The sequence below is a fragment of the Alternaria hordeiaustralica genome, assembly GCF_023758085.1.
Source record: "Alternaria hordeiaustralica strain BMP 2776 chromosome Unknown scaffold_6, whole genome shotgun sequence".
NCBI classification, from domain to species: Eukaryota; Fungi; Ascomycota; class Dothideomycetes; order Pleosporales; family Pleosporaceae; genus Alternaria; species Alternaria hordeiaustralica.
In genome coordinates, this window is record NW_026056778.1 from 1,123,387 (window position 1) to 1,135,151 (window position 11,765).

General features: G+C 52.9%; 4 protein-coding genes across 4 annotated transcripts; 1 reads left to right on the forward strand and 3 right to left on the reverse strand.

The window, feature by feature from the left end:
• Nucleotides 1–1,637: 1,637 nt before the first annotated feature.
• J4E84_004273 (uncharacterized protein) lies at nt 1,638–2,848 on the reverse strand (the record flags this gene model as incomplete). The annotated part of the gene is made up of 2 exons (XM_049386881.1): nt 1,638–2,053; nt 2,578–2,848. The coding sequence occupies 2 exons, from the start codon at nt 2,846–2,848 to the stop codon at nt 1,638–1,640; spliced, it is 687 nt and encodes a 228-aa protein (XP_049245651.1).
• An 827-nt stretch (nt 2,849–3,675) lies between these two features.
• J4E84_004274 (uncharacterized protein) lies at nt 3,676–4,530 on the forward strand (the record flags this gene model as incomplete). Its single annotated transcript, XM_049386882.1, has 1 exon — nt 3,676–4,530. The coding sequence occupies one exon, from the start codon at nt 3,676–3,678 to the stop codon at nt 4,528–4,530; it is 855 nt and encodes a 284-aa protein (XP_049245652.1).
• An 859-nt stretch (nt 4,531–5,389) lies between these two features.
• On the reverse strand, nt 5,390–7,397 carry J4E84_004275 (uncharacterized protein; the record flags this gene model as incomplete). The annotated part of the gene is made up of 3 exons (XM_049386883.1): nt 5,390–6,513; nt 6,565–7,041; nt 7,094–7,397. The coding sequence occupies 3 exons, from the start codon at nt 7,395–7,397 to the stop codon at nt 5,390–5,392; spliced, it is 1,905 nt and encodes a 634-aa protein (XP_049245653.1).
• A 2,129-nt stretch (nt 7,398–9,526) lies between these two features.
• J4E84_004276 (uncharacterized protein) lies at nt 9,527–11,747 on the reverse strand (the record flags this gene model as incomplete). Its single annotated transcript, XM_049386884.1, has 2 exons — nt 9,527–11,630; nt 11,683–11,747. 2 exons carry the CDS (start codon nt 11,745–11,747, stop codon nt 9,527–9,529), a joined length of 2,169 nt encoding a protein of 722 aa, XP_049245654.1.
• Between the last annotated feature and the right edge of the window lie 18 nt (nt 11,748–11,765).

The following is an 11,765-nucleotide window of genomic DNA, read 5'->3' on the forward strand; positions in this document are numbered from 1 at the left end:
TCTGCTGGCCCATGATGACTTCGACTGACGCACCGACGTCCTTAGTCTTCTTTGCTCATCTTTCTTAGGAGTCTCAAGGCTGATATGACTACTCAATCGCTGGACCACCGCGTGTCCACCACTAGGACAGCAGAACCACGAGATACTTGGGATCAAGACTATCGCGAATGGGAGACCATGGAGACTACAAAGCGCAAAAGATCGAGCGGTGAGCAAATGGAGGCGCGCAAAAAGACAAGAGTGGATAGTTTGGCTGTGTCAAGGCAGCGATGTCCTCTCATGGAAGTGTTTCACGAATACGGCTTGCTGGAGATGATCATATCAAGCTTATACCCAGACGACCTCATGGCGCTACTTCTATGCTCAAAGACTATGCACAAGACGATACTGCCGCATTCCAGTAGCTTGGAGAATTTGCTGGGCAAACTCAAGTGTTCTGGCAGGGGTGTACGGATCCGTAACAAGCGTCACAAGAAGTCGACCTTCTTCGATGCTTACGACTGTACTGAGTACATCAAGTGCGGCGCAAAAGAGTCCGATACGGAGTGTCGACCCTGTTCAAGATGTAAAGTCAGCACCTGCGACGAGTGCCGCATCCACTGCGTCTACCAGAGCATCTACGAGACGCCATGTGATGAAGATGAGCTGCCCAACTTTAGCGGCTTTATCTTGTTATCGCCCTCTGAGATACCTATCCTCAGCCCACATCACATGTCTAGTGATCACCCAGCGCCAGAATGGGAAAGTCCCGCGCATGGTTCCAGTGCACCACATCACGACCAAGGCTTCATCGACGTTCCTTTTGAAGAAGATAGTTTCGGTCTACCAGAGTGTGTCGAAGAGCTCTTAGAGTTAGATCTCGGCAGTCACACCTTGGCCGCATCGGCGTCTTCGAACGTCGTGCACCCCTCGCCCGTCCTTCGAGCCTTATACCAAGCAACAGAGCAAAGGAAACGATGGTTCTGCAACGACTGTCTCCCAAAAGATCGTTCGGATAGCCGAAGCAGTCTTCAAGACTCTCAGTGTCAGTGCACTTTGCGTAATCGATTCCTTGACCGCTGGCTATGCCTACGCTGTTACGAGGCGGAAGAGTCTAAACTCGATACAATATTCGCCGAACACAAAGAACATTGCGCCTGCGGACGACAAGTTGGGAACAAAACCTGCTTGTGGTGCTGGGGAGAGGTGACGCATCCGATGCTCGGGTTTGACGTAGCATCGAATGGAGACGCGGAGGAGACCGTTTAACAAAAGCGCACCACCCCAAGCGCCGCTACTCTTGCTGTCGCATGATTTTGCGTTATGTGCTGTTAATTTTTGTATTTGTACTGTTTGTAACAATACCCTGTACACTTCCGTAATCTCACTTCTTGTCATCGTTTGCTCGTCTAGTCCGGTTTCGATGGTTACGACTAAGAGTATACCCCCTTCACATGACCATCCATTACTGCTCTTATGAGAGCAAGCGTCAATAGAATTCAAGGAAAGTCATAAACCGGTTTGTATACTGCGTTCATTCAGTCTTAGACCCAACTTGATGCATGTCGCGTTTGTCAAATCAGCTCAAAGCACCCCTGCACCAGACACCGTAGACTCCTCTAGATATGCAGGTTTGCGCGCCATAGCCCACGGATCTCTCAGCGTAGACACTCTATCGTCTTGTCCACCTCCATATAACGAGCCATCTCATTCAACTGCTGCTTCGCCACGATTGACCCATTTCCAACCACCATCTTCAACCTCCCCTTCTCCTTCTTCAGGTTCCTCTCAATCCTGCGCTTCGCGTCCCTGTGCAACACCAGCTCCCCTCGTGTCTTTTCCAAGTCCTCGGTGAGATATGGGAGGCTCGGTTCGTCGCGCTCGCGTCGCACGCTGATTTCGAGGTCGACGGCAATGTTCATGAGGTCGCTGATGCTATCGCTGTGGAACGCATAGGTGGCGATGAGGTTGTTTTGGTAGTCTGTCAGGATGGGAGATGGCGGCGGTGATGATTCGGTGGTGGTAAACGACGTCTCGCTCATCTCCGTGTCGCTCCAGATATCGTCCATCGTTACTGTGGTGTGCGAGTGGAATGGGTGATGAAATGGTAGGAGGAGTTTTATGTGACAAGTGAAGCCGCAGTTTTGAAGTTGGTCGGGTATATATCTCAACGTGTGGTGCGTTTGTCTTGGCTTAGTGTAGTGAGTGAATGGTCTGGATTCCGTGGTGAATCAGGATTTGCACCACTGAGATATTAAAGTGACCACGACAAGAAACATTAAGAGTGATCATAGGAGAGAGTTCGTAGACGATAAGGCAACTTAAGATGCGACAAGAGAGCGGTCTGGAGATGATTGAAGACTATGTGCTTCCTTGCTACGTCTTGGGGGCCATGCTTGTAGTTGCTCTTCTCTATTCTGATGACTGGAATCGTCGCCTCATTACTAGGGCCCAGCACGACGAGGATGCAGTGTTGAATTTGGTACAGGCCTTCGAATTCTGGGCCTGCCGATCTGGACCCATGGCCAACTCAACCTTCCAGGGAAGTTGATAATGGTGCAGAGTAAGAGTCTTAGATTGATTCTACTACCTAAGTACCAACACTGCTAATAAGGTCTCGTGTAACACGATCGCGGGTGTTGTGACGATGGGTCAATGGCCAGAGCAAAGCGCCAAAGGGAGTCTGGTATGCGAGCCCTGCTGCGGACGTGGGATCCTCTTCTGCGATTGCTATAAGCTCATCGTTTGTAGGGAACATGCCAAGTTCGTCTTCGTCTTCAATGTCGCCGTTGGTGTCGTCGTGGGTCTCACTGTTGATCTCATCGTCGGCGTCGTCGTCGATCTCCTCCGTAATGGTCTTTGGCGGCATTGCCTGGAGTCGTGATATAGACGCACAGCGGTGAGGAGGTCACAATACGCAGTGTTCTAGAGAGCAGCGCGGATAAGTAGCCCCAAGTGTTGCTGCGCCGGAGGGCAGAGCTAAATAGAAGCTTGGAAATATCGCCGTGGGAGGTGAGGGGAGAGAGATGTGCGGGCAGAGGCGACAACGGTCAGGGCCGTACCTAGATAAGAGGTGGCACGATCCATGCTCAAGAGATTAGACACAGAGACAATGTCTGATATTCCGCTTCCGCGACATCTACCCACATCACGATTGACAACACCTGAATCCTCTGCCCTCCTATGCTATGCACGCTCGTGGTCATGCATATGCGCGATCCACTCCGGCTCGACCCAGAACAAGATACTACAGTATTGCCATATTCTCATTTCCGCAAACATGAACAGCTTGTGATAGCCGCGGAGTGTCAGCGACATCTGGATTTTAGAGAAGGCGTCGCAGAAGTGAACTGGTTTGTGTTTGGCGTAATCGGTGCCGGTATGGAAGTAATCGAGAGCCCAACCGCACGCGTTGCAGCGCGTCATTAGCGAAAGGTTGGCAGGACATTGTGTGGTTTCCCAAAGGTTGTTGAGTTCCCCCCGAGTTGGATTTGTGGGGAGGGATTCCCTCTCGAGGGAGCAGCGGACAGCACGAGCGGGGCAAGCCTTGGCGCGTTTGGAGACGCGTCTTCCTCGGTCTGCCATCTCTCATCACTTCACACATCAATCGGCCCCCATCACACCAACCACTCAATCGTCTCTCACTGTACTTATTCCCCCACTCATCCCTCGGTTATGACATCGAACGTCAACACCATGGAACTCGACGCATCGAACGACTCGAATGCCCCTCAACAACACGACTACCCTCGCCGCACCGATCTCCCCGAGACCGACCACATAACCCTCGATGTAGACGGCCACAAGTATCGCACCACAAAGTCGATTCTCAAAAACTGCGATTACTTCGCCAGTTTGCTTAGCGGTCGATGGCCCGTTGATCTGTTGCCCGACGGTTCGCTTCCCGTCGACACGGATCCCGAGATCTGGCCAGCATTATTCGCCTATATCAAGAGACCCACAATGTATCCGTTGCTCTGGACGAGGGAAAAGGGCTTTGATTACGTGGGATATAATAAACTTCTGGCCGAGGCTGACTTCTTCGGCCTCCCGGAGTTGCAGGAATGGATCAAGCAGAAAAAGTTTCTGGAGGTTATTAAGACTGGATACAAAATGGAGATACACCCAGGTCAGCTGAATCCTATAAGCAAAAGCTTCGATAATCACGCATGGATCCATACAAGTCCTCGTCCCGAAATATCCCATACGATTCATGAAACTGAGGTCAGGAGGAGGTTGATGATACCGCCTAGTCGAGACCCGTTCCCTTCCAATGACTTCGAGCTTGTCTCATGCATCGAAGCAAAGATTCCGAGCCAAGGAGATTACAAGTGTCCCAGCAGGAACCCGGAGCATGACTTGCCGGAGAAGTGCTGGGACGACATGGAGTGCGAACTTCCCACTGTAATGCAGGGCGAGGAGCCTGTGCCTGTCTACGAGCAGTTGCCCACCAGTATTGTTACCGTGGTCAAGTACACCGAATACCGTCCGGAACGATGTATGAAGGACTACGTTGATACCAATGAGGCGAACACTCTTGACGAGGCTTGAGCACACAACACTTTCAGGATCATATCACCATGTCATGCAAGACTTAACACATGCGAATGTCATCATTGACGATCGAGCCTACCAAATTCGGCACAACGTGCATGTCAAAGCAATACACTTCAAATGTCATGAATGACTTCGAATCGTACCTAGCAGTGCCTGTATCATGTACACGCTCAGCTTATTGCGTACTCGTAAAATCACCTGCATTCACATCACATGGGGACAACAAGCGCGGGCCACAATATAGTCAGGAAGGAGGTAGTCAAAACGATGAAGCCTTTCTTCGTCATACAACAATCTAGCCAAGGGTTGAAGCTTTGAATAAGCAGCGACGGATTATGCGCACAATGGCCCATGTTGGGCTGCCTGCCGATGGAGAGTTCAGGCTAGATATCCAATTGCGAAAGCCAATGTTCACTCCGTAAATGACGCACGCACAAACGACTTTCTATCATGCTTAACTTTTGATTAATCTTGTTGGGAATGGTATGTACGCCATGCTTGATCCTGCGCTCTCAATCTCGTATGAGTGGTTTGGCATAATCCCGTCGAGCCCATTGAACGTCGTGCAGGTCGTCTCGTGCCACGATAAGACCTAGCATGTCACCGCCAGCACCGCGATTGGGAAATACATGGCTATGATGACCGTATGCAGATGTTGACAAACGTGCAGACGATGCATAGTTCACGGGGCGAAGCAGATAAGGAAGAGGAGTTACACTAGCTGATTGGAAGTCTCATGTTTGAACTCGTTTCAAGCTAAATAGGTATCTTCGATCATGACAGCTCCTTACATACAGCCAATTTTGTCAGCTGCTCTCATTGACAACAACATATAGCAATGTACCGCGCGCGATCATGTTTGGGTGCGAACATGCGCCTCAACATTGTGGCCAGCGATAGCCTCCTCAGCACCAGCAACACTATGCCTTCGGTCCTTGCCCATGTAGTTGGAGTCCGGAAGCATGTTAAGAATATCCTCCTGCTTGTCAGTCTTGCGCTGATGGAACCAGAAGAGGATGCCACCGATGAACGCCAAGATAGCAACAGTTGTGTAGTTCCAGACCAACAATGGATCTTCGGACAGCGACACAAACGCCTGACCAAGCGCGTTCGAGAAGGCGGACATGAAGTGCCAGTACGAAGTTACTAGCGAACGCATGTTCTTGGGTGCTTTTGTGAATGCAAATTCGAGTCCAGTAATCGACGTGAAGATCTCGGAGAAACCAACAAGCATGTAGGGCACGGCTTGGGTCCAGACGTTGATCGGGGCTGGGTCGTCGCAGCTGTTCATGTATTCGCCGCAAGGGCCCTCGGCGTAGATGTAGTGCTGGATGACGGCAGCGGAAACCATGGCGAAAGATGCGAGGATGAAACCGAAAGCGATACGCTTGATGGGGGTGAAGCGGATGTTTGCCTTGCGGAGAGCGGGGTAGAGGAAGTTGTCAACGATGGGAATGAAGATGACCAGGGAGATGGGGTTGAGGTTGGTAATGACATCGTTGGGAACACCGTTACGGGTCATAGTGGCGGCCTGCGACGTGAGGTTGTTGTTCATCTGGTTGTAGCTCAACCAGTAAAGAGGAATCCAGGTGAAGCAAGAGCACGCGCGCAGGCCACGAGCAACCTGGTCAACCCAAGCGTCGTCAAACTGCATCCAGGAGGGCTTGTTGGCACCGAGGTGGCTGGGCTTGACGTCCTCCCAGAATCGCTCGCTCTTGAAGTTCTTGCGCGTAGTCGCAGGGTTGAGAGACCACTTGCCCTTGGTGGCGAGCTTCAAGACCTTGAAGGCGCGGATGAGGACGGAGCCAGTGGGGGGAGTGCGGATGTACTTGTTCCTGCAGACCCAAAGGACGACGGGGCAGAAACAGAACATGATGGTGGGTAGCAGCCACGCACACCAGAAGCCGACGTACTTCTCAACGTAGACCATGGAGATTTGTCCGGTGAGGGAACCAATGTTGATGAACATGTAGAAGTCTGGGAGTATGTTAGTAAATTGCTTACAACATCACATTGGGGACAACATACACAAGAAGATACGAGAGAGCGTGATGTTGGGGTCAGAGATGACGCGCTCGCCAGTCTTGGGGTCCTTGATGACACGGGGCTTGGTTTGGCGGTATTGTTCAGCGATCAAGGGCGAGATGTTGGCCTTGAAAGCTCCGGTACCGAAACCGAGGGTGATGACACCTAGGATGAAAGGACCGATGGCATTGCCGCTGGTGAGGACAGCGGGAATGGCGGAGATGATGAGCAGAATGTGACCCAGGATAGAGAAGGCGATGGCGATGAAGATGGTGTTGAAGCGACCAAGGTACTCGTCGGCGATAATGGCACCGATAATGGGTGTGCTGTAAGCCCAGAAAGAGTTGAATTGACCGATACCGAAGGATGCACGCTGTCCCATGCCCAAGGCGCCTGGTTGACCCTCTGAACGAGGATCCTTGCCAGTGGTTTGCGGAACACCATCAATCACAGGCAGGTCCTGTTGAATGAAGTTGGTGTCTTCGAAATAGTCAGTGGGTTGATCCTTCTGTAGAGATGAGCGACAACATACACAAAACCTGACATCCGTAGTAACCGAAACGCTCGCAAAGCTCGACGAAGGCGATGGTGAAGGCAGTCCACGGGATCTTTCCAGATACACGGCGGAGTGTTTTCAACTCATCTTCCGTAGGCTCTTCGCCTTCCAAGTCGGCCTCGAAGACATCAGCGCCATGAGGCTGGTGGCTGAGAGTCGACGGCGTGTGGTCGTCCGAAAGAGCACGCTTCTCGTCGACTTCGTACAAAGGCATGGCAGCCTTGTTAGGCTCGTTAGACATGGCCATGTCCACGGCGTTCGAGGCAGCGTTAGCCGACATGATTAGCAGGCACGGAAAAAGATGGGCGGTGCAAAAGAATGAGCTGCTGCTGAACCGCAAGGGTTGGGCACACGACCGCAATTATACTCATAGCATCCTTAAAGTGACACAGAAGCGGCAAATCTGCTCATCCCAAGCGCCGTCTTGGTATTCCTTGACTGTCTCTCTTTCGAGCAGGTGTCCTATGTGGATACACTCCACCCTCGTTTCCAGGAATTGGTGGAATCTAGCTAGTAGCCCAAGCCGGCGGTTGACCCATACAGCATCAAGGGACTATTTCGCAATGCCCGTCTTATCACCAGCCGGTGACTGGGCAAAGGCTGGGCGGGAAGGCGATGCCGAAAGTAAGACTACGATTTAGAGCTTCGCACCCGTCTTTGCAGGGCTTCGGCAAGCCAAGCTCCAGGGAAATGGGTATCTCGGCGCATGCGACGACGTCGATTGAGTGCTTCGGTACTTGGCAGCGTCGCTGATCACACTATGTTCTGCTCTTCCAGCCATTCACGCGGTGGGTAACCCTAGCTCTTTCTTATCTGGACGACGAGCTGTGCCATGATGACACCACGCCGCAGTGCAATACCGAAGAGCTTGCGCACAGACACAGCGTGCACATGCGCGCTGACAGCTCGTGGGAAAGTCGTTCATCGCTGCAGTGAGGAGGGAGCTGGAGTTGAGAGCCAGGACGTTGGTCCGGCGAGTGACATTTGTCGGTGATCGCGTGTGTCGTCGCTCATGACCGCCGAACTCTGCTGCGACTCCGCTGCCCAGCTGGCGCCGAGCCTTCCGTCCCGCTGGGCGCCTCCTCGTCACATCAATCCTCGGCTGCTCCCCACACAATGAAACAGCCTTCGCATGCATGCGATGTAACTCCACCAAACTCGAACAGGCAGCTCGACCAACCGGCAGCAGCACGCCGTGTCGCACTCCATGCGCACTCCAATCAGTGGTCGCGTTGTTCTCTCCAATCCACCTAGCGCGGACGCCCCGTCGTGCTTCTCGAAAACGTCCATGGACGGCACCAGCATTGGCATATTCACCTAGCCACGCTTATCTCCTTGACAATAGAACAAGCGCGACAAAACGAGACAAGAGCGCCGAAGACCTCCACATGGTCGTTGGCACGAGGCTTCGTTGCTATCAGCGGAAGCTTTGCCTCGCCTGGCAGCATGGCACATTGGCATTCCCATGGCCTGACCCGCTGTTTTCCGTCTTTGCTTGGCATGGCCTGTCCAACAGAACCCTCTGATGATCACCCATACACCAACACAACGGGGCGCAGTAGGATTCTCTGCTATCACAGAACAATGAAGGATGCAGCTTGGCTGAGTGGCAATAGCGGCTGCTTATCTCTTTACGCCCCATTCCCATACTGAAGGTTCTCGATTGAAGACAGTGTCTAGAAGCTTGTTCTCGACGTTGAATCGAACTATTCACATGCGATCGGGTCTTCCGAGTCATTTCCTGGCTTATCAACAAGGTCTTGTGTGGATGGTTTCTGTAATCTTAGCGCTGCACATCGTCGTTGCCGAGAACCGAGAGCATACCAGAAATATGCCAAGACAAGCCAGGGAAACCACAATCCATGTCCCGCCTGACAGCAGCCGTACCTGAGGACAGACGCGGATATCCTTGGTTAGTAAAGCCGCTGGATACCGGTCGCCGGGTAGCGAGAGCGACGCTTGATGCCTATGCTCTTGCTTGTGCATGTAGCGTAGACATTCACACGGGTTGTGCATCATTCAGCGAAATCTGTCAGTAGCTTTTGATCAGCGCTGAACCCAGCTAAGGGACGTTGTTCGGATAGCGGCATGAATATACGACTACCCCGCATAGCTGTAAAGCTCAATAACGTTCTTCAGTCGACTACGGGTTGATCTTTACAATACAGTAGCGATTGGCGTACTCCGGCTAGCAAATTTCCTATATCTCGTAACTAGTATCCGGTTTTAACATATGCCTTCAATGGGATCAGTCCGGGTGGAATCTGGTTAAAAGAGAGCTTAGATCACGAGCATACATCACTAAGGCATATGTGAATGAGGGATGTTATCAATATATTATCATTAATCGTCTAACAATAAGTTTCATCAAGCTTGTCATCAATGCTGAAGACCATGATTTTTCCCCATCTAGTTACCGATGGGCAGGTCGCTCAAAGGCTCACCCTTGGACCAGTGGTTGATCCAGTTGAAGATCTCAGTGTGCCAGAACAAGCTGTTCTCCTGCTTGAGCACCCAGTGGTTCTCATCGGGGAAGTTGAGGAACCTGGAGGGAATACCGCGGGCCTGGAGGATGTTGAACAAGCTCAGACCGTCGCTCTCGGGCAGACGGTAGTCAAGGGTGTTGTGGATGACGAACTGGGGAGTGGACCAGTTGGCAATGTGGTTCTGGGGGTTCCACTCGCGGTACGCGTTGGAGTCCCAGATGCTGCCGTTGTAGTCGTGGCGGATGAACCAGAGTTCCTCAGATGCCCATGCACCCTCGGTGTTGGAGATACCGTCGTGGGTGACGAGGCACTTGAACTCGTTGCCGAGGTCGTTGGCCTGGATCCAGTTGGTCATGTAACCACCGTAGGAAGCACCGGCGGCGATACCGTTCTTGGTGTCGATCCATGGCATGCTGCTGTTGACGTAGTTCCAGGCGTTGACCAAGTCGTGGTATGGCCAGCTACCCCACTGGCCCTGGATGGAGTCGGTGAGGAACTGTCCGAAACCGGTGGAACCGGTTGGGTTGGGGGCGACAATGATGTAGCCTTGATCAGCCCATACCTGAGGGTTCCAGCGGTTGGACCAGCTGTTGCCCCAGTTACCCTGAGGACCACCGTGGATGTAGAAAGCGAGCGGGTAGGTGACATTCTCCTGCCAGAAAGTAGGCTTGACAACGTAGGCCTGGAGTTGCTGCTTGAGCTCAGGGTTGGAACCGTTGAAGAAGATCTCAGAAACGGTGTGGGATCCGAGACCAGCGAGGTTGGGGTCGACCTGAGACGCATCGAAGAGAGTCTTCTTCTCTCCGTCCGCGAGGATGTACCACTCGCTGGGAGTCCAGATGGCGGTAGCAGCGACGAACAGCGAACCATCAGGAAGGAGGGCGAAAGCCGAGACGGATGTGTTCGAGGTCATAGGCTCGGGGACGAAGCTCTCGTCGGCATCGACAGGGAAGTTGAAGATCTTGACGCGAGCATAGTCATCAGCAGTGACGTAGATGGAGGAGTCGTCGTGAGCCCAGGTGATGGGTCCCTGAACCCAGCGGTCAAAGCCGGCGCTCAGAGCCTTCCAGTTGCTGACAGCAACACCGGTACCCTGAACTGCGACGTCGACAGTGTAGAGTTGCCACCTGTCCGACTCATAGTAGTCCTCATCCTGCTGCACGTAGGCGAGCTTGCAGCTGTCGGTGGAGAAGGAAGGGAGGCCAGAGGCACCCTTGTGACCAGCCTCCGCCGCAAGAGAGTCTGGGCCGTTGAAGGCGATGGGTGCATCGGAAGACGCGAAAGCACCAACATAAGTGTATGATGCGGTGTAGTTGGCCTTGTTGAGTTGAGGGGCCTTGGTCACGAAAGCGTACATGGAACCATCAGGGCTGATGTCGTAGTCGCTGGAGTCACCAAACGGCTGGATGGGAGTCTCAGGCGCGGTGGTGGTGAAGTTAATGCCCTTCTGGATGTTGCGCATTCCAGCGCCGGACAGCGCATAGCTGTTGTTCGCCGAGAGAGCTCCGGCGAAGAGGTTGTAGCGGTTCTTGGTCAGCCAAGTGTCCCAGTGGCGGACATAGTTGTCCGAGTAGTAGCGGGCAGTAGTCACTGGGGTAACTTCGGTCTCGGGGTTGACGGCAGTACCATTGGGGTAAGCCATGCAGTTTACGATGAAATGCATGTCTCCAGTCGAAGTGTTGGCGACCTTGAGACCGGAGTATGGCGCATCCAAAGAAGCGACCATTTTGCTTGCGCTGGGGTCCTTGATGTCGCCAACCCACAGGGTAACTCCACCGGGAACCTCCTCGTTGGTGCCATTGATGTAGATGATACCAGTCTCGCTGCCGGGAATCCAGGCGACCTCGTTGATCTCGCTGGCATTGAGGCCCGACTCGGTGATCTCGCCGGTCTTGAGATCGATGAGGTTCATGCCAGAACCCGCACTGCCGTGCTCCTCGAAGGAATACTGGGAGTACGAGAACAGACCGACAGAGCCATCGGGACTGGCGTCAGCGACGCCACGTCGGACGGTGCTGAGGAGTCCTCTGTTCACTTGTTAGCAGTTGCGCAAGCAACGGAATGTGGTGGTAAACGTACTCAGGCGTAAAGGCACAGGCGCCGGTAGCAGCCAAAGCCGCGGCAACGCTGATGTATCGAGCCATTTTGTATGCGACCAGCTT